The sequence below is a fragment of the Mesoplodon bidens genome (assembly GCF_964165515.1).
Source record: "Mesoplodon bidens genome assembly, chromosome: 1".
In the NCBI taxonomy this organism is placed as follows: Eukaryota; Metazoa; Chordata; class Mammalia; order Artiodactyla; family Ziphiidae; genus Mesoplodon; species Mesoplodon bidens.
In genome coordinates this window covers 173073269-173093864 of record NC_138176.1, presented here as the reverse complement: position 1 = coordinate 173093864, position 20596 = coordinate 173073269, and the positions used below count along the sequence as shown (strand labels likewise).

At 37.4% G+C, this 20596-nt stretch overlaps 1 protein-coding gene and 1 pseudogene across 5 annotated transcripts in view; both read right to left on the bottom strand.

Moving 5' to 3' along the window:
* SLC25A16 (solute carrier family 25 member 16) overlaps nucleotides 1–20359 on the bottom strand; it is a 35286-nt gene extending 14927 nt beyond the window's left edge. For 3 of the 4 annotated variants that reach the window (XM_081224375.1, XM_081224372.1, XM_081224374.1), the window contains exons 1-4: nucleotides 20110–20359; nucleotides 14276–14368; nucleotides 8641–8774; nucleotides 7854–7917 (exon numbers count right to left, since the gene is read on the bottom strand). In XM_081224375.1, coding sequence (XP_081080501.1) covers nucleotides 7854–7917; nucleotides 8641–8774; nucleotides 14276–14368; nucleotides 20110–20230 — 412 coding nt within the window. In that variant the 5' untranslated portion in view covers nucleotides 20231–20359. The remainder of the gene's footprint in view (nucleotides 1–7853; nucleotides 7918–8640; nucleotides 8775–14275; nucleotides 14369–20109) is intronic. The other variant, XM_081224373.1, reaches the window with a different exon arrangement.
* On the bottom strand, nucleotides 35–836 carry LOC308619644 (large ribosomal subunit protein eL31-like; annotated as a pseudogene). Its single transcript has one exon. The product of its transcript is annotated as a large ribosomal subunit protein eL31-like (transcript).
* Nucleotides 20360–20596: the final 237 nt, after the last annotated feature.

Genomic DNA, 20596 nt, shown 5'->3' with positions numbered 1-20596 from the left:
CCTAAAATAAAATTATTACAATGCATAAGGCTTTCAATAGAAATTGACTTTCAGAATGATTGTGCTGATTTATAATGTCATCCGTTAGAATATAAGTCCTATTTCTCTAACTTATCAGAAATATTAGATAATTATTAGACAAGCAGAATATTCAATTATTAGACAATTTTTCCAACACTGGATGGGCAAAAAAACACTGTGTTATTTTGGTTTGTTTCTCATATGACATTCTTTTTCTTTTTTTTGGGGGGGGGGCAGTTTTATAACTTTCTTTGACCATCAGTGGTCAGTTCCCTTCCACATCAGCTGTGTAGATTTCTGAGAGTGGTGACAGATTTTTGAAAGTGGTTACCTCCTTGGTACATAGGTAACCAACATATAGAGCTTGTTTGGTGAATCTTCATCATCATTATGTTTTCTGGACAACTGCACACAGATATGGTAGGGGATATTCCTCATATCTTTGGCCCAGACAGCTTTGTTAAACATAGTGTCAATGAGCACATTGGGAGTTCCCAACTCCTTGCTGGCCAATTTCTGGATCTCTTTGAGTACCTGAGGGGCACACACTTGAAGTCCACTCCAGGGATGTGCTTGTGAATGTTAGTGGTGTACTCCCTGGTCACGACCTGGTTGGTGAGCAGATCGACACTTCGTCTCACCACCCTTCTTTGCAGGAGCCATCCTTCCAGGCCCAGGTTGGAAAGGAAGAGCGTGAGGTATTGTCTCTGTATTTTCTCTGTAGGCTTTTAACATGATAATTTCATCTTTTTATTAGTCTTACCAAATGAAAATATAATTTTTTTGCCACAATTTTGGCCTACAATAGCATACTAGGCATATAAAAGTGGCAATTTAAGTGATTTCTGTATTCTTAACCTAATTTAACTTTTTAGTTTTAATTTTTTTGACATTTTATTATTATTACTACTACTACTACTACTACTATTATTATTATTATTATTATTATTATTTTGGCTGTACCACATGGCTTGTGGGATCTTAGTTCCCTCTCCAGGGATCGAACCTGTGCCCCCTGCAGTGGAAGCACAGAGTCCTAACCACTGGACTGCCAAGGAATTCCCAGTGTTAAATTTTTAGTATTTGTTTAATATTATTTAAATAGACCTGAGATACCTTACCCCATTTACTTAGCAAATGCTGCTGTAACTTGCATCCATTTTTATTAGCCCAAACTTAAATCTATACTAATTTTCAGAGCTTCTGCCACTCTCCCAAAAATCTAAATCAGTTCGCCACTCCTTATACATGGATTAGAAAACAATGTTCTTTATGTTATTATCTAGGTATCTCTCACGGCATCTCTACCTGGGTGATTATAACATTATCTCTAAGCTAAAAATCTACACAGCTAATATACTGTTAATACTTTAATGCAAACACATGCAACCCCTCATTCTCTTTTTCCCCCCTTAGTTCTCTCTTGAGAATGACCTCAATTCCTTTAGACAATGAGCAGCAAGTCAGTTTGAATATGTTTAATTTTAAAAGGAATACTTTGGGCTTCCCGGGTGGTGCAGTGGTTGAGAGTCTGCCTGCCAATGCAGGGGACACGGGTTCGAGCCCTGGTCTGGGAAGATCCCACATGCCGCGGAGCAGCTAGCCCCATGAGCCACAATTACTGAGCCTGCGTGTCTGGAGCCTGTGCTCCGCAACAAGAGAGGCCGCGATAGTGAGAGGCCCGCGCACCGCGATAGGGAGTGGCCTCCACTTGCCGCAACTAGAGAAAGCCCTCGCACAGAAACGAAGACACAACACAGCCATAAATAAATAAATAAAATTAAAAAAAAAAAAAAAAAAAGGAATACTTTGTATCAAGATTAGCCTAATGGTACTCAGAACAGGTTAGACTCATAGAAGAAAGGCTGATTTATGATTATCTGTGATTTAGCTGTAAGTGATATTTTAAACCTTCCTTTTTTTAGTTTGCACATAACAATAAAGACTGTCTACTATGTGCCAAGCACACCATACCAGGCACTTTACAAATACCACCTCTAATCCTCACATACCAAGGACCACCAACAATCCTACAAGGTAGAAAATTGAGGCTCAAAGTAGTTAAGTGAGTTGACTAAATTCACAGTTTCTGTATCACAGAGTAGAATTTGAGACTAAATTTTCTGGCTCATATCACAACATATACTGCCTTCCCTGTAATCTTCTTTTCTCAAACATTTACTTAGTACTTTCTAAACTTAAATTTTTAGTTCAGAAATTCCATCAGTTCAGTGATTAGAAATGTCAGTCCCTCATTTCAGCCAATTTGATTTTGAGCTGTTCAGCTGAGCCATTTGTTTTCAAGCTATTCATTTTCAAACTATTTAACTTGTTTTTTATCTACTGGTATTCCAAGCAGCCATGTCTGGCAGCCAAGGCAGTGACTCTTCTAAATGGCCTCTTTGAAGCTGAATCTAAACTAATACAGTAGAAATGTGATGTTCCTAAGACAAGGTTTGGCAATAATATCACATTTAAGTCACACTAAATACCTTATTATCCAGATATTTATAAAACTACATATTGCGCAGCTTGGTTTAATTTTTTGCAGCTTGTGCTAAATATTTTGCAAGGGAAAATTTTACAAAATAAAATGAGGAGATATTATCTATAAACTAGTTCCATGTTTATTGAAAATGGTTCATATTAAGGAGTTTAACAAATATAGAAAAGAATCAAAAGGCTGACCATTTTAAGGCTTGATCATCCTGACACAATTTGAACATCAGATTTTGCTAGGATTTGCCCAGATCATCACTACTCATTTTATTTTTTTATGCTTCTGTACATTTTTACAACTCCCATATTTTTTTTCTACTCCCTATCTGGATCACTTTTGTCTTGCCTCTCCTATTTGTTCTCCCTGACTCCATTTATTTCTTCTTTCCTCTCACATGCTCCAAGCCTTCTCATTGTCTTCTTACTGGTTTCAAGTGGCTTAACATGAAATAACTGAATTAACGAAGTGATCAAAACAGTAAATTGGTAGAAAATGAGGACATCCAGAAACTTCTAAAGGTAAGGGAGGCATTCGTTTAAAAGCTGTAAGACCATGAGTCAGGCTGAGGAACTGGCATAACCTAATTGTACATCAGAGAATGGTAAAAATAATGCCAATGATTACTATAATGCTAAACTGATGATCTAGTTTTACAATTTTTCGGCCAGTTTACTTCACTATGTTTTTATATGGTATATTTCTTTTGAATTTGAGCAATCAAATCTTCCTAAAGAAAAACAAAACCTTTTAACCAGGATGTTCAAAACTTACAAAGTTTTTTGTTGTTGCTGTTGTTCACTATTTGTAAAAGCAACTCAGTGATTTAAATGTAATTTTAAAATTTAGAATTTAGCAAGAAGATTTTTAATAATTTTGTACTCCGATAAATCTTGAAAACTCCTTAAGATTTTTTTTTTTTTTTTTTTTTTGTTTTTGCGGTAGGCGGGCCTCTCACTGTTGTGGCCTCTCCCCTTGCAGAGCACAGGCTCCGGATGCGCAGGCTCAGCAGCCATGGCTCACGGGCCTAGCCGCTCTGCGGCATGTGGGATCTTCCCAGACCGGGGCACGAACCCATGTCCCCTGCATCGGCAGGCGGACTCTCAACCACTGCGCCACCAGGGAAGCCCCTCCTTAAGATTTTAAATGTTTATTTATCCTTGGAATAAGTGGGAGGTGAGAACTATTCTTCTGATAGTCATATTTTACCCTTCACTCTAAGTATAAAATTATGAAGCCCTCTACAGGCTGGATTTAGACTTTCAAAAGCCGTAAAAGTCTAAAAGCCCTAAATACAGAAAAGATTATGACATCTTATATTGTTCAAACGAAAAACAATAATGCATTGTAAGGTAAGTTTGAGGATATCCAACTAAGTTCTTTTTTTAAAACATTTATTTATTTATTTGGCTGCACTGGGTCTTAGTTGCAGCATGCGGGATCTTTTAGTTGCGGCATGCGGGTTCTTTAGTTGCAGCATGTGGGATCTAGTTCCCTGACCAGGAATCAAACCCCTGCCCCCTGCACTGGGAGCGCAGAGTCTTAGCCACTGGACCACCAGGGAAGTCCCTCCAACCAAGTTCTGATTCACTTCCTGATGACTGTGTCAATGCTTTTTAAAAATACCACATCATTAAGTTACTTTTTCTCCACACTCTCTCCAGAATTTATTATTTGTAGACTTTTTGATAATAGCCATTCTGACTGGTGTGAGGTGATACCTCATTGTGGTTTTGATTTGCGATTCTCTAATAATTAGCGATGTTCAGCATCTTTTCATTTGCCTGTTGGCCATCTGGATGTCTTCTTTGGAGAAATGTCTATTTAGGTCTTCTGCCCATTTTTTGATTGGGCTGTTCATTTTCTGAGGATTAAGGAATTCAAGTGGCTGGCTCAAGAAATGTAACAAGCTGCTGGCATGGAAGGTTTAATAACATTCCCCCATACTTATGGAGGACCTCAGATCTTTCAGAATGTTTTCACAGAATTCTTTACTCTGACCCTCAGAACAACTAGGAAAGAAAGCGAGTTGCGCAATCATAAGTTCTACTTTAACAAATGGATAAATGAATTATGGAAGGCTCAGATGACCTGCCCATAGTCAAAGGACATGTATGTAATGGAGGCCAGCCACGATCCCAGGCAGTTAAGTGTTCTGTCCATTTGACCTCCCAGCCTTATGCCAAGCACTAAACTAGAGTAGACCAGAAATGGCCACAAGCAGGACTCAGCTCATTGCTTCTGGTTTCTGACAACTTCCTTCTTTGTCCTCTTCTCTATCCTGTCACTCTTAGTTTCATAGGAACTGGCAGATCAAGATTTATTTCAAACAAGTGAAACATACAGAAAGAAAGGAGAAGGCCTTCCTTAAATATACAAACCTTGATTCTCAGTCTCTAGTTTTTCCTTTTTGAATGACTGAGATTCAACATGTACTGGATTGTAGTTGTAGGATGAGGGAAAAGGTTGAAGTTCAAAAAAACTTTAAAATAAGCTCTGTTGAAATGATCATGAAAAACATACCATTTTTAATTTTGGCAAATATAAAATTTCCAAACTTATGTTCAAAGACCACCAGAGGTACAGAAGCAAAGATACCAGATATAAATAAAATTAACCAGAACATTTATTTCAACTGTTTAAAATCATAAAAGCAAAATGTAAATTATAATTACTTAAACATGGTAATAAAAAGAGAAATATTGGTTAATGGAAGCACTAGTCTTATCTACAATAGCTAGAATTTTTTAAAACTCTTTTCTTTAAAAATTAAAATTTATACTTGAAGTTCCTTTGGTTTATTATTATTTTCTAGTGTATATTGAAAGCTTGATGTTAACACATCTTTCATTTCAGAAATATGAAGCTAAAAGCACCATTTGAACACGCTAGTCAAGAAATAATCAAGTGCCATGAAAAGGAAATAATACAAAGTCTTTAGGATTTTACTCATACTCATAATCCTACTTCATCTTTCCTACAACCCTAAAAGAAAGAATTTGACCTGTCACTTATAAAATCAAATTTAAGAGACAAAAAAAATTTTAAGTGATGTAAGAAATAATAAATTTTAAGATTTGGAAACTTTACTAAAATTTTCCTTCTGTAAAACGAGAGATGATCATAGCACTTTCCTCACAGTATCTTTCTGTGAACTACATGTCAAGTACTCAAAGATTACATGGCAAGTGCTCAGGTCTGTGAAGGGTACAAAGTAAGTGAACAATACATGCTAGCTAATGTTACTCACCGGCACTACCATGCCAGTGTAAAATACTAAAATATTTCTATAGCAGTTGACAAATAGCTGTTGCTCCAGCTTCCAAGATCTCCCACATCATGACTCTGGTAGCCTCTCCCCCAACCAGAGCTCCCACCACCACCACATACTGTGTCCTGATCCAGCCATGAAAAAGTCAGTTGGAGGCTTTCAGAGCCTGTCCTATTTGTTAGTACCTCTACAGTTGGTTTGCTAAATATTTTAGATACTATTCCTGGTTATTTTTAATACTTATTGATCTTGGGTCAGTCTGCCAGAAGTCAAAAAGAGTTAAATAAACATTGCGTAAGGCAAAACCATGGGTAAGGTAGGTCAGGTTGGACATTATAAATCTAGGTCCAAAAAAACCAACTGAAATCCTACAAACCTTGTGATAACCACATAGTTAAGATTTTGATATACCACCTTCCAATGGTCTTATTTCCATTAGCAGAAATAAAAACTGTTAACGTGTTGGTTTATAACCTTGCAGATTTTTTTAATGAATATTTACATATGTATTTATTTTTTAAAAATCAAAATATGATATAGCATATTAAACATTCTCTTTTGTAACTTCCTTTCTTTCTACACATGACGTAAACATCCTTCTCTGTCAATAAATACAATTCTACAAATGTACAAAAAAAATCTAGTACTGGAAGTATAGAATTCTGACATGGATTTTTTTTTTTTTTTTTTACCACTCTTCTATTGCTACAAACTTAAATTACCTTTTGGTGTGAGAAACAAAAAAAAACAATGAAAATCTAACATTAAAAAAATCAATATAAAAAAAAGTTTTAGTGGAAAACATGAATAAATGTTTTTATCTTAGAATGGGGAAGGCATTTCTCAACACAATTCAAAAAATTTTGAAGCCACAGAGGAAAAGAATAACCCATTTGGCTATGTAATATTTCTATATGGGGGGGGAACTTTTGGATGATTTTTCCAAAAAAATCTCAAATAAGGTTAAAAGACAAATCTAGAACTGGGAAATAAAATAATAGCAATATTTGACAGAAAAAAAAATAATGTCCTAATTCCCAAACTCATAAAAATGAATATTTAAAGAATAGAAACAATTCAAGGCTGAAAGTAAGAAATACAAATGGTCAATAAACATTTGAAAAGCTGACCAAGCTTACTCATAATTAATTGCCAAATACTAAAAATTTAATAAGGCCCAGTGTTGATATGGTATGTAGGGGAAAGGGCTACTGAAAGCGTTAAGGAGATCAGTTGTTTGGAAAGGTCTATCAAAAATTAAATACACATATCCTCTGATAAAGTAATTTCCCTTCTGAAAATTTTTCTACATTCACACAAGTACAATGTGTTATTTGCAAAACAAAAATTTTAAATATCCGAAACATCAATCAATAGGGGACTGAGTAAATAAATAATGGGCTATTTTTACCTTAGAATATAACACAGTTCTTCACAAAATTAAGAAAGATCTATGTACTGATACAGAAGAGAGTCCGAAGATAACTATAAAAGTTCTAATCCTATAAAATAGTATTGGAAAAAAGCACACATAAGAAACTGCTAATAGTGATTGCTTCTAGGGAGCAGAACTATTTTCATTGTATAGGAATATGTATTACTATAGTCATTATAATTTTTTTAAAATTTTTGAAAGAAAAAAATAAACATTTCCAGAAGGAGAACTGTCAAAGGGAACATATGATTTTCACATAGCTCTAAGTTTAGACTACTCCTTACATCTCCTACTGTAAAACACTCTGAGTTGGTATATTAATGATTTCTTGCATAATTGAGCATAGGAAGATAACAAATGTGTGCTACTTAATCAATGTCACACATACTACCTAAAGCAAATTAAGTATTTTAATAGAAAATTAATTTGTAGAAATAAAATATACCCACTCCTGTATAACACAGGGAACTATATTCAATATCCTGTGATAAACCATAATGGAAAAGAATATTAAAAAAAGAATGTCTCTGTGTATATAACTGAGTCACTCTGCTGTACAGCAGAGATGGCACAACATTGTGAATCAACTCTACTTCAGTTAAAAACAAAAAATTACCCATTCCTCTTACCTGCCATGGACCCAGCCATTAATCTGTGTATATGACCAGAAACTCCCAGTTTTGTAGTAATTAACTAGAAACCAAAAACATCAAATTATGCACTTTTACAGAAGCAATTTGCCAAATGTACTATATTACACATTGATGATCACAAATACTCAAAGTGTGAATGGGAGTAGTAGGAATAAAATGCTACTATAGACAGTGAAGTCTTGATACTGCTTACTTTTCATTTTAAGATACCCTATGATAATTTTTAAAAAATTATTCTTAAGATACCCTATGAAATTTAATTCATTAAACTCCTTTCTGTGTTAAGATGTTTGAGAGAATAAACTTTCAGTCAGCCAGAAAAGAGAAACTTAGTATGATGGGAAAAGCTGTTAACTTACAGCATTACTCAAAAACAGACTTTCACAATATGGTCTCACTAGTTTATTTAATAAGAAAATCCAAAGTTGCAATGTTCCTCTCCTACAACTGAGAAACAAAAAGCATATCAAAAAGCTATTAATATTTTATGGATTTATTATTAGCTACTTGAAGGATACTTTGGCTCTTCTTCGTAAGTATGAACATAAACAATTTACTCAAAAATGACTAACAATCCTGGAACAGATAACTCCAAAACCAAGTTATATTTAAAAACTTAAACTATCACAAGCCTTAGTCTTTCAAAAAGGCATTACTTTATCCATTCATCCAAAGTAACTTTAAAGGTCAAAGCAAATGCCTTGTCAATTAAGTATGATATTCAAAGACACAAAAGAAGAAAACAAGATAAAGGTTCAAGTACCGTTTTATAATGCTCAAATGCCATAAACTGGATTGCACCATAAGGAAAAATTCGAATCATCATTGCACCATTCCCTTTATACAATCCAAGGTATCCCTCCTTTTGGGGAACAGCACGCAATGCAGAAAATACTCCTATTTTTAGAAAGATTTTTAGAAGAAAAATACTATTAAAACAGAGAAAACTACCTAAATTCAAATTTTCATGACAATCACAGATAAAGATTACTATGCCATCATTCATGATATAATTTTGCTTGAGGAATTACATGAATAGTAATTTCTGTATAACAGTTAAAGCTACTTAAAATACATCATATGTCCAAATTATGTAAATATTCTTCATGTAAAAATATAAAACATACTATAGCAAGAACAGCTACAAATTATAGTAAATTATATTTATAATTATTGTAAATTAATGAATCTCTAGCAACCTAAAAGAATATTAATAGAAATATATTCAACATCCAGATAATGCACTGTGGATGACTATCTGGAAGGACGAAGGAAGGTTTCCCAGACTGACCCGGATACCTGTGTGGTTTGTTTACGAAAGAAGCTGCTAAATAAAAGAAACAAATAACAAACCTACCAATTAAAAAACTATTTAGGGGCTTCCCGGGTGGTGCAGTGGTTGAGAGTCCGCCTGCCGATGCAGGGGACGCAGGTTCGTGCCCCAGCCCGGGAGGATCCCACGTGCCGCGGAGCGGCTGGGCCCGTGGGCCATGGCCGCTGGGCCTGCGCGTCCGGAGCCTGTGCTCCGCAACGGGAGGGGCCACAACACTGAGAGGCCCGCGTACCGCAAAAAAAAAAAAACTATTTAAATTGGGGGGCAAATTTTCATTAGTAGTACACTTTAATTAGGAATACAGATAAACAAAGGCCTGAGTTCTGATCCAATATACTGATATGTTTATTATTCTAATAATGTCAATCACTAATCCTATTTGCAGTACAGACTTCTACATTCCATTATTAAACTATTTAAATTCCAATATTAAACTATTTAAATTCAGGTTCCTTTCCAAATTTTTCAAACAAAAATTAGATCAAATATGAAAGCAAATCACTGGGCTCATTTCGAAGTTTAGAATTCAAGTAACCTTTTGATCCCTTCGCAGAAATCAAAACTGTAGGTACTTACTAACATCCAAGAAAAGATATACTCTAAAAGCATTTTTAATAAGCAGATATCTAAGTGGACTAATAATGTATTAAGAAGAATTCTATTTGGGGAGTTCCCTGCTGGCCCAGTAGTTAGGATTCTAGGCTTTCACTGCCGTGGTCCGGGGTCAATCCCTGGTCAGGGAACTGAGATGTTGCAAGCCACCTGGAGCGGCCAGGGGGAAAAAAAAAATAGAATTCTACCCCCCCACACACACACACACACCTATATGTGTAATATAAAGTTCTTCCAAAATACATGAATAATACAACTAAATATATTCACCCCTCCCTAAAAATAATTCTATCAAAGACATCCTCTTGCTGGAAGAGAAGACTAATGATAAGCCCAGTTTAATTTTATTTAAATGTGTTTGTAATAATTTAAGGGTAATCAAACTTAGAACAGTGGCCACCTAGCAGGAACAGGAAGGCTGACGATGAGAGTACAGAGGAGGTTTCAACTGTACTGATGATGTTTATTTCTGAAGTTCTGTGCAGCTCCCCATATGTTTATTATATTATTCTCTAAAACTCTTTGATTGTTACAAATATTTAAAGAGAAATCATTAGTAGAAGTGAAATAAAGTTGTTTCAAAAAAAGGAAATCCAGGGACTTCCGTGGTGGTCCAGTGGTTAAGCCTGCGCTTCCAGTGCAGGGGAGCACAGGTTCAATCCCTGCGGGGGGAACTAGGATCCCACATGCCGTGGGGCCAATAAATAAATAAATTTTTTTTAAAAAAAAGGAAATCCAGGAAACAAGGAGCAGGGGAGGGTGGCTGGGGAGGATACAAGAAAAGCACAATGAACAGAAAACAGAAATCTATGATTGAAAAAAAAAAAAAATCTAAAAGATATAAATCCGGGACTTCCTTGGTGGTCCAGTGGTAAAGAATCTGCCTTCCAGTGAGGGGACACGGGTTCGATCCCTGGTTGGGGAACTAAGATCCCACATGCTGCGAGGCAACTATGCCCATGTGCTACAACAAAAGAACCCACAACGAAGATCCCGCATGTCGCAACTAAGACCTGACACAGTGAAAAATAAATAAAATTTAAAAATATTAAAAAAAGATATAAATTCTTCTATTAAAAGCCAAAGACTCTCAAATTCTGTTAAAAGGCAATGTCTAACCAAATGCTTTTCACAAAAATCTCACCTAAAACAATAACACAGAAAGACAAACAGAGGAAGACTGAATGTTGAATGTTTTCAAATGGCATTTAAATATCAATTGAGATATTACGTTATTTTTCTCCTTCAACCTATAGTCTGTACTATTTTTACTTTGGGAAATTGAGATTTTCTTTATGGCATAACACTGAACCAATTTTTGCATGTGTTACAAGCATATTTGGAAAGAATATGTATTCTCTGCAGGGTGCAAAGTCCTCTTGTCTATGTTATATCAAGATTGTGTGTTATTTAGATCCTTTTCTGTATCTTTATTTTGTCAAGATAGGATTACAAGGAACTAACGGTAAAATATAAGCATATGCTTGTGTATATGTACATAAGCTCTGAAGGAAAAGGGAAGAAAACTGTAAATGCTTGATTCTAACGAGGGGTCAAGGAGGAAGATGTTTGCTTTTGTACTTTTTGAATTATGAACTTGTGAAAATACTATACATTCAAAAAATAAAAATAGGGGGCTTCCTTGGTGGCGCAGTGGTTGAGAGTCTGCCTGCCGATGCAGGGGACACGGGTTCATGCCCCGGTCCGGGAAGATCCCACATGCCATGGAGCGGCTGGGCCCGTGAACCATGGCTGCTGAGCCTGCACGTCCGGAGCCTGTGCTCCGCAACGGGAGAGGCCACAACAATGAGAGGCCTGCATATGGCAAAAATAAATAAATAAATAAAAATTTAAAAAAAAATAAAAATAAAAATAAATAAAATGTAAAAATAACAAAATTTAAAGGATTTTTAAAGAATCCTATTATGATTCAGCTACCTATTTTTATATCACATTGACTGTAAAAAGTTAAATGGAGGTCAAAGATTTTTAATATATTACAGGAAAAACTTCTTTACACTCGGTGCAAATTGGGGAAGAAGAAATTCTAATTTTACCCCTTCCTTTTCATTTGGCCACAATAATTTTTTTTTTTTTTTTTTTGCGGTACGCGGGCCTCTCACTGCCGTGGCCTCTCCCGTTGCGGAGCACACGTGCCGGACGCGCAGGCTCAGTGGCCATGGCTCACGGGCCCAGCCACTCGGCGGCATGTGGGATCCTCCCGGACCAGGGCACAAACCCGTATCCCCTGCATCAGCAGGCAGACTCCCAACCACCGCACCTCCAGGGAAGCCCCGCCATACACTTTTTAAAAGAAGCTAAAGTAAAAGTTTTATTCAATAGCATATCTTTATCATCTTTAATTTGTGAAAAATCATGTTCTTAAATTTAAGCAAAACTGAAAAACTGTTATGCATGTAAAAAGGGAGGCACCTAGAATAAAATGCCCAACAATATTTTAAAAATAAATTAATAAGCCACTAATACTTTTCTTTTGCCTTGTATATTTTAAAGATACATGAAACTCCATACACTACACCAAGAGTTCATTGTTGCACTACAGGAATTCTGTTTCAAATTTTGCATGTCTTGTAGGGTACACTGTAACCCGTGGCATGCAGCCCTGTAGAGCGTGAAATCTAATGTGAATATGTAAACTAACGATTACAAATCAGGAAACAAAACAACATACATCAGCATGGGGAGAAGTTTAAAAGAATAAAACAATACTGCTCAGACATTCATATGCTGGGTCACTGTCAAACACCACGAGATACTGGGTAATATAATTCATCTACTTTTCACCCTCAATTTAGACTACAAAAGAAAATCATTTCCTTCCTTTCCAGTTTTATATAATCTCTCAGTAAGTTCAAAGGTCTGATTCTTTCTATATATGAGCAGTACACTGAGAAGATATAGAATTCATTTCTGGATACAAAGATATTAGCAAAATTTTTCTTTCAATTTAAAGAACAGACTTACTTTGTATTAAAAATATTGACAGGAAAATGAAACACAATAAATATAAAATCACATTTTAAAAACCTAATTGTTAAAATAATTGATTCTTATTCACCCTGTTAAATATCCTCCTTAAAAATGATGCATAGATCATGCAGAGCACACATCATTCCCATTACTGAAGCATGAAACTGTAAAGCAATGGAGTAGTATGAGTTAGTTGCCTTGACCTAACTTCTTTCTTGGTCTCTATCCACATTAAATTTTTTCTTTTAAATCTTCTTCCCTCTAATTGAAAATTTAATATATGTTCAACATGTATTACAAATTAGCTTAGAGGAAAAAAATAATAATATAATTATTATATTATATAATTATATTATATAATATATAATTATATTTTAATTATATAATTATATATTATTATATATAATTATATAATAATATATAATAATAATATATAATTATATATAGTTATATTTTATAATTATATTAAAAATTATATAATTATAATCTCACCACTGAAAATTAACCACTTAATGTTCATATTTCTCCTTCTAGCCTTTTGTCTAAACACGTTTACTTAGATAAAATGCAATATGATTAAACCATTTGCAACATTTTTTCATTTAACTAATATATTATGAACATTCTTCCTAGTCAATTAATATTCTTTTACAATTTTTTATGATTGCAAAATAGTCTATAATATGGACTTATTTATTTAAGTAATACTTATTATTTAACTTAGCCAATTCCCTATTATTAAACATTTTGGTTGGCTCTTTTTTTTTTAACCAACATAAATAATGCTTTGATTCTTGTATATACATATTTGAGCACATTTCTGATTACTTCCTTGAAACAACCTCCTAGAACTAGCATTGCAAGGCCAAAGAATATGTATCTTTTCAAGACTTTTGATGCATATTACCAAAATACCCTCCAAAAAGGCTATAAAAAATCCTTACTCCCACCAATGATATATTAGAGTGTCCATGTTAATTATAATAGCTGATTTTTATGTTTACAAGGAACAACTAAGGGCTCGATATTTTTTAACAATGCAAGTTTATCCATATATACTAATTGCATTGGATTCTGCTTGCCCTAAGATATCTATAGCACATGCTGAAGTGTTTAAAGGAATAAACCTTATCTCTATCACTAGTTGGATTTTTTTTAATCAAGCTGAGCTATTATATGTGTCCATTAAGGATGTGATTTGTTAATCTCAATAAACAAATATGTAGTACTTACTTCAATGATTCAAAGATTTTAGAGTACATTAGTACTCTAAAATGATAAACATATATAACCACTACTGCAAATGAAACGATTAAAATAGGTAAGAGATACATCCCTCGTAAAATCTGCCCCCAAACTTGAACTCCCTTTTGTGTCCTCTTTCCACTATAATTCACAATTAGAAACAAAGATAGCAGATGGATAACATTTTCATTTTTCTCTTTAGCATCCATTAACTCACCCAAGTGTTTGTAATGGTGATTGTGAGCTTGTAATAAAACCTTCACTCGATCCAAAGGAGCAACTGTTGTTTTGGCACAGCATCCAGCAATACCTAAAAAATTTGAAAAGATCAGGAAGAAATTCCATACCATTTCTTTCCAGATGGAAATCATTATTTAGAGGCTAACATACCCTCTAATCTCTAATTTGATCTCCATGGGTAGAACTGCCCAGTAGCAGGGATATGTAGATGATGGGCCCCCATTCTCTACAGTTTAATTATTGAGCATGTCAGACTTAATAAGTTTGAAGAGTGTAAATCTGTCCCCTAATTCCTGATGAACACTGGAATCTTGCTAAATGTGGTTATGGAGACAGACACTTGGAGGGATTTACCCACCTATAAGCCTCTGTTTGAAATAACATCTTCTTCTTCTGGATGACTTCTCATTGAAATAATCAAATTTCACCTGTAAAATTCAGTCATTCATTCATCCACTCAGCAATTATGTATTTGGTCCCTACCACATGCCACTGTGCAGACGTGTGGATGACGGTAAAGTGCATACATGGGCTTTAGCATAAATCAGAATCCAGGTGAGCCCTAATAGCTTGGCATGCTTCTAAGGTGACAATATATAAAGATTTTTTGCTACGGACTGTTTGTGTCCCCTCAAAATTCATACGTTGAAAACTAATTCCTAGTGATGGTATTTAGAGGTGGGAGGTGGTATTAGAGGAGGTGATTAGGACCCTCATGAATGGAATTAATGCCCTTATAAAAGAGGCACCAGAGGGACTTCCCTGGAGGTCCAGTGGTTAAGGCTCTGTGCTTCCACTGCAGGGGGAACTAGGATTCCGCAGGCTGTGCGGTGCGGCCAAGAAAAAAAAGAGGCCCCAGAGAGATCCCTGGCCCCTTCCACCAAGTAGAAACACCAGCTATGAGGAAGTAGGTCCTCCCCAGATATTCGCTGGCACCATGACCTTGGACTTCCCAGTTTCCAGAACTATGAGAAAGAAGTTTGTTGTTTATAAGTCACCCAGATTACAGTATTTTTGTTATAGTAGCCTGAACCTTCTAAGACACTTCTGTAAAGTACCTTACATGTAGTAAGCACTCAACCAAATGAGTTGTTACTATTATAAAAAGGTGGACAAAAAAGTCCTTGGTGTCTTTTTTATGGTTATGTTAAGCTCTTCATCATTGCATATTTGTTAAGGAAGGTACAAGAGGACTGGGATATTGTGCATCTCTGCATCCCCAGAGACCAGTTCAGGGCCTGGCACCTAACAGGTACTCAATACCTGTTTACTGAATGAATGAAGAGTCTTACTTTACAAACTTTTAAAAATATAAGACAAAATCACTCAAAATCCACACACATTTACTTAATAGCTCAGCATGTAACTGATGCTAAAATGCATATTATGAAACACCCCAAAATAAAATGCCTATTTGTACTCAAATATTAAAATATAAGTTTCTATATCAAGCTTCTCTTATCTGAACTAATAGAAATAACAGTCATGGCCACTCAAAATTGAGGATAAGCTAAAACTAATTTTCATTCAGGTATATTTGGTTTCAGAATAGGTTTTTATATTATTATCTTCCCATTCATTATGAAATAACCATATAAAAATATTTAGAAACTGTTGAATAAGTAGTTTCTTTTAATAATATCTTTACTTGCTTATCACCTCACTTTATAGCTCAATTAATCATTACAAGTCCACTGAGTAAGGTCAAGTAGCCTTTATCTTCATTTTGAACAGCTGAACTTAAGATATTTGCCAAAGAGGACTTCCCTGGTGGCACAGTGGTTAAGAATCCACCTGCCCGTGCAGGAGACATGGGTTCAAGCCCTGGTCCAGGAATATCCTGCATGCTGCGGAGCAGCTAAGCCCGTGCGCCACAACTACTGAGCCTGCGCTCTAGAGCCCACAAGCCACAACTACTGAACCTGCATACCAGAACTACTGAAGCCCGTACGCCTAGAGCCAGTGCTCCTCAACAAGAGAAGCCACCGCAATGAGAAGACTGCGCACCACAATGAAGAGTAGCCCCTGCTCACCGCAACTAGAGAAACCCCGCATGCAGCAATGAAGACCCAATGCAGCCAAAAATAAATTAATTAATTTATTTTAAAAAAAAGATATTTTGCCAAAGACCACTGCTAATCACCAATAAAAAACATGTATGGTTTCCTTTGTACCAGGTACTAGGCTAAGAGATTCAACTGCAGGCACTATGCCAAGGCTTTTACAGGTACTTTCGCATTTAATCATTACAATTACATTCTGAGGTAGGTACTCTTATTTTCCCATTTAAAGGATGGGGAAACTGAGGCAAAGGGAGGTTAAGTAACTTGCCCAATGGTATTTTCTCATATCACTTGGACCAGGAGCACCTATAATGGTTATAAAAATCTGTGAGCAACTTTTTAATACCCATTTTATTCAAATAACAAAAAAATAGAAAACAAAGCAAATTTTCACAATAGATGAAACTGGTAAATCCATACAATGGAATACTACTACTCAGTAACAAAAAGGAGCACACTACTGATACATACAACATGGATGAAACTTAAATGCATTTTGCTAAGTGAAGGAAGCCAGACTCAGAAGACTACATATTGTATGATTACATTTATATAACATTCTGGGAAAGGCAAGACTATAGAGACAGAAAACAGATCAGTGGCTGCCAGGGGTTGGAGGTGAGAGGAAAGGCATGAGTACAAAGGAAAGTGGAAATAATTGGGGGTCATGGAACTATTCTGTATCTTGACTGTGGTGGTCATTACAAAACATGTTTGTTAAAACTCATTAAACTGTACACACGAAAAAGGGTGAACTTTACTGTATATAAATTATACTTTAATTAACCTGATATTTAAAAAAACTATAAAAACAAATAAAAATATTGTGCAAGGTTTTAAAAAGTACACAGCTTAATCAAGATTCCATTGCAGAGTTTCCTATACTTGCTGTCTCCCATTTCTTTCTTCCTCTTAATAGATTTTGTGTAGTAAGTATAAGATACATAGAGAAAAGTGCACAAATCACAAGTATGCCACTTAATGAATTACAGTAAGGTGAATACACCCACATAAAGACCACCCAAATCAAAAAATGGAACATTACCAGCCTCCCAGAAGTCCCTCTCCTCAAATCACTATTTCCTCCTTCTCAGAGACAACCAATCAGCCTTCTGAGTTCTAAAAACATGGATTTAGTTTTGGCTGTTTTTGAACTTTATACAAATAAAATCACACAGTTTACACTGTATCTGGCTTCTTCTGTTCATCATTATGTTTGTGAGATTCATACACATTGTTGGTGTGGCGGGAATTTACTCATTTTCAGTGCTGCATAGTATTTCACTGTATGATTATACCATATTTTGTTGTACATTCCTTTTTTTAAAAAAAAGTATTAATTTATTTATTTTTGGCTGCATTGGGTCTTAGTTGCAGCATGCAGGCTCTTCGTTGCAGTGCATGGGCTTCTCTCTAGTTGTGGCCAGAGCATGTGGGCTCTGTAGTTGCATCACGTAGGCTCTCTAGTTGTGGCGCACAGGCTCAGTAGTTGTGGAGCACGGGCTTAGTTACCCCACAGGTGGGATCCTAGTTCCCCGACCAGGGATTGAACCTATGTCCCCTTCACTGGAAGGCGGATTCTTAACCACTGGACCACCAGGGAAGTCCCTTGTTATACATTCTAACATTGATGGACATTTGGGTTGATTCTGCTTTGGGGATATTATGAATATCACAGATAAGAGCAGAAATAGATATGTTGGGTATATACCTAGGAGTGGAACTGCTGGATCATACAACTGCTAGATCAACTGCGGGTATACAAATGTTCAGCTTCATAGATAACTACCCAGCCAGTTCTCCAAAGAGGTTGTACCAATTTGCATTACCTGGTTGCTAACGTTGCCTACACATTACCAAGACTCTACTCCAATGTCTAGTCAACATCATAAAATGTAACATGTCCAAAACTGAATTCCTGATCTCCCCCAACAACCATCATGAACGTTGTCCCAACTACAGGCTTCCCATTTCAGTCAATGACAACTTCATCCTTTCAGCTGCTCAAACCAAAATAAGTCCCCCTTGACTTCTCTTCTTTGCCCATCTCTAATCTGTCAGAACATAATTTATTCTATCTATATCCAGATTATCACAATTTTTCACCACCTCCCCTGCTACTAACCTGATCCAAGCCACCATCATCTATCATCTGAATTACTGCAATAACCACCAAACTGGTCTCCCTGCTTCCATATTTACACCCCTGCAGTTATTCTCCACAGAGCAGCCTAAGTAATCCTTTGGAAACATATCATATCATGTCACTTCTCTACTAAAGACCTGCAATGGCTCCCTACTTCACTCCAAGTAAACCTCCTTCCCCCATCAGCACCACCTGGCCCCAGCCACATAGGTCTCACTGCAGTTCTTTGAACCGATAAGGTCCTCCCTGACTTTGAAGACTTTGCTTTAGCTTTTCTCCCCACCTGGAAGGCTCCTTCTTAGACATCAACTTTCTAAACTCCCTCACGTTTTCAAGTTTGCTCAAGTGTCATCCTCCCAATGAGACTTACCACGAATTATCCTATTTAATACTGTACCCATGTAGCCTCTCCATTTCCTTGCCCCATTCTCCTTTTTACTTCTTCCCATTCCATTCGTCATGTTCTTATATACTATATAACTTATTTCTTCATTTTGCTTATCGCCTTTCTCACAACAAGTCCCCAACCAATGTAAACTCTAGGATCTTTGTTTTATTCCCTGATGTACACTGAGCATGTAGCAGACACTCAAATATTCCTTGTATAAATAAATGAATGACCTTTTTATCAGCAGAACAAAATAATTCTTAATACTATTGCAGCATACAGATATCTTTCTACAAGTCCTCATAATGCGGAATTTTAAAAATCCCCAGCCTTGGGCTTCCCTGGTGGCGCAGTGGTTGGGAGTCCGCCTGCCGATGCAGGAGACGCGGGTTCGTGCCCCGGTCCGGGAGGATCCCACATGCCGTGGAGTGGCTGGGCCCGTGAGCCATGGCCGCTGAGCCTGCGCGTCCGGAGCCTGTGCTCTGCAACGGGAGAGGCCACAGCAGTGAGAGGCCCGCGTACCGCAAAAAGAAAGAAAAAAAAAAAAATCCCAGCCTTTACAAATAATTAAGTGATGACAACCCAGACAGTCAACTAAGAGAGGGTAGAAACTGAAACACCTCTTTACGGGAAAGCAGAAGAAATTTCTGAGAGACAATATGAAACTTCTGGCCCGACAGTCACACCAATAGTAGGGCTGCACCAGCTACCTGTCAAGTACCTGTGGCACAGTTTTCTAGAATCACCGGAACCAGTTTTGGTTGTAGACAGTTTTGCACAATTTCCCAGTCATCCTTAAAAAGCTGACCTCCAATGTTTATTTTCTTTTAAGCAAACAGCAAAATCCAATTCTACTCTCGGTCGTGCACAGTCTTTATAAAAGAAAGGAGTGCCCAGCATGTTGCACTGAAACCCTGACGTCCTTTAAGGGACTCCCCTCTTTTTCCTGCTATCTAACCCTGAAGAACTGGTGCCTGGTTCAGCCCTTCCACGGCTCCAGCCTCTCCTCGACAGCTCGAGGCCCTTCCTCCCTAGGATCCTGCTGTCATTAGTCAAGTGATTCTTAGAGGTTACAGCGGGTCCGGGCAAACACCTGGCAGGGCATTGGAGCAGCCAGAGTCCAAGAATGTCATCGCGGCCGCATACACCCGACCTGCCCCGGATCCCGCCCCGGCCACTCCGTGTGCGGCCAGGTCCTCCCGACGGAAACCCACCTCCGGCCAGGAAGGAGCGCAGCCAGTAGAAATCTCTGCGGGCGGCTGGCCCTCCGGCTCCTGACGCCTGCGGCATCGCGGGAGGTGGCTCGGCTGCTGCCAGGGCCGCCGCCGCCGCCATCAGGACCAGGGCCGCGTCGGGAGCTTTGGTCGCCAATTTATAACCCAAGCGCCCTAGCCATGGCCAGAGCAGGCGGTGACAGGGCACCGACCGCCGCACGGCGGGACAGAACACCACGGGCGGCGCGGCGCTGGTTGATGGCGTAGGCCAGGGGCGGGGCCTGGGTCAAGGCCCGAAGCGGGAGTCGCCAGGGCTGGACACCTCCCCCTCTCCCCAGCTTCGCCCCACATCTCTACTTCTGGCCTCGCTGTGCAGGCGGAAAAAGGGAAGCATGGCCAGCGAGAAGGTCCTTCCAAAACCCACCACCTCAGAAAGCTCTACCCCGCCCATCAACCCATATTGATCATTGATCGACATGTAACCGTC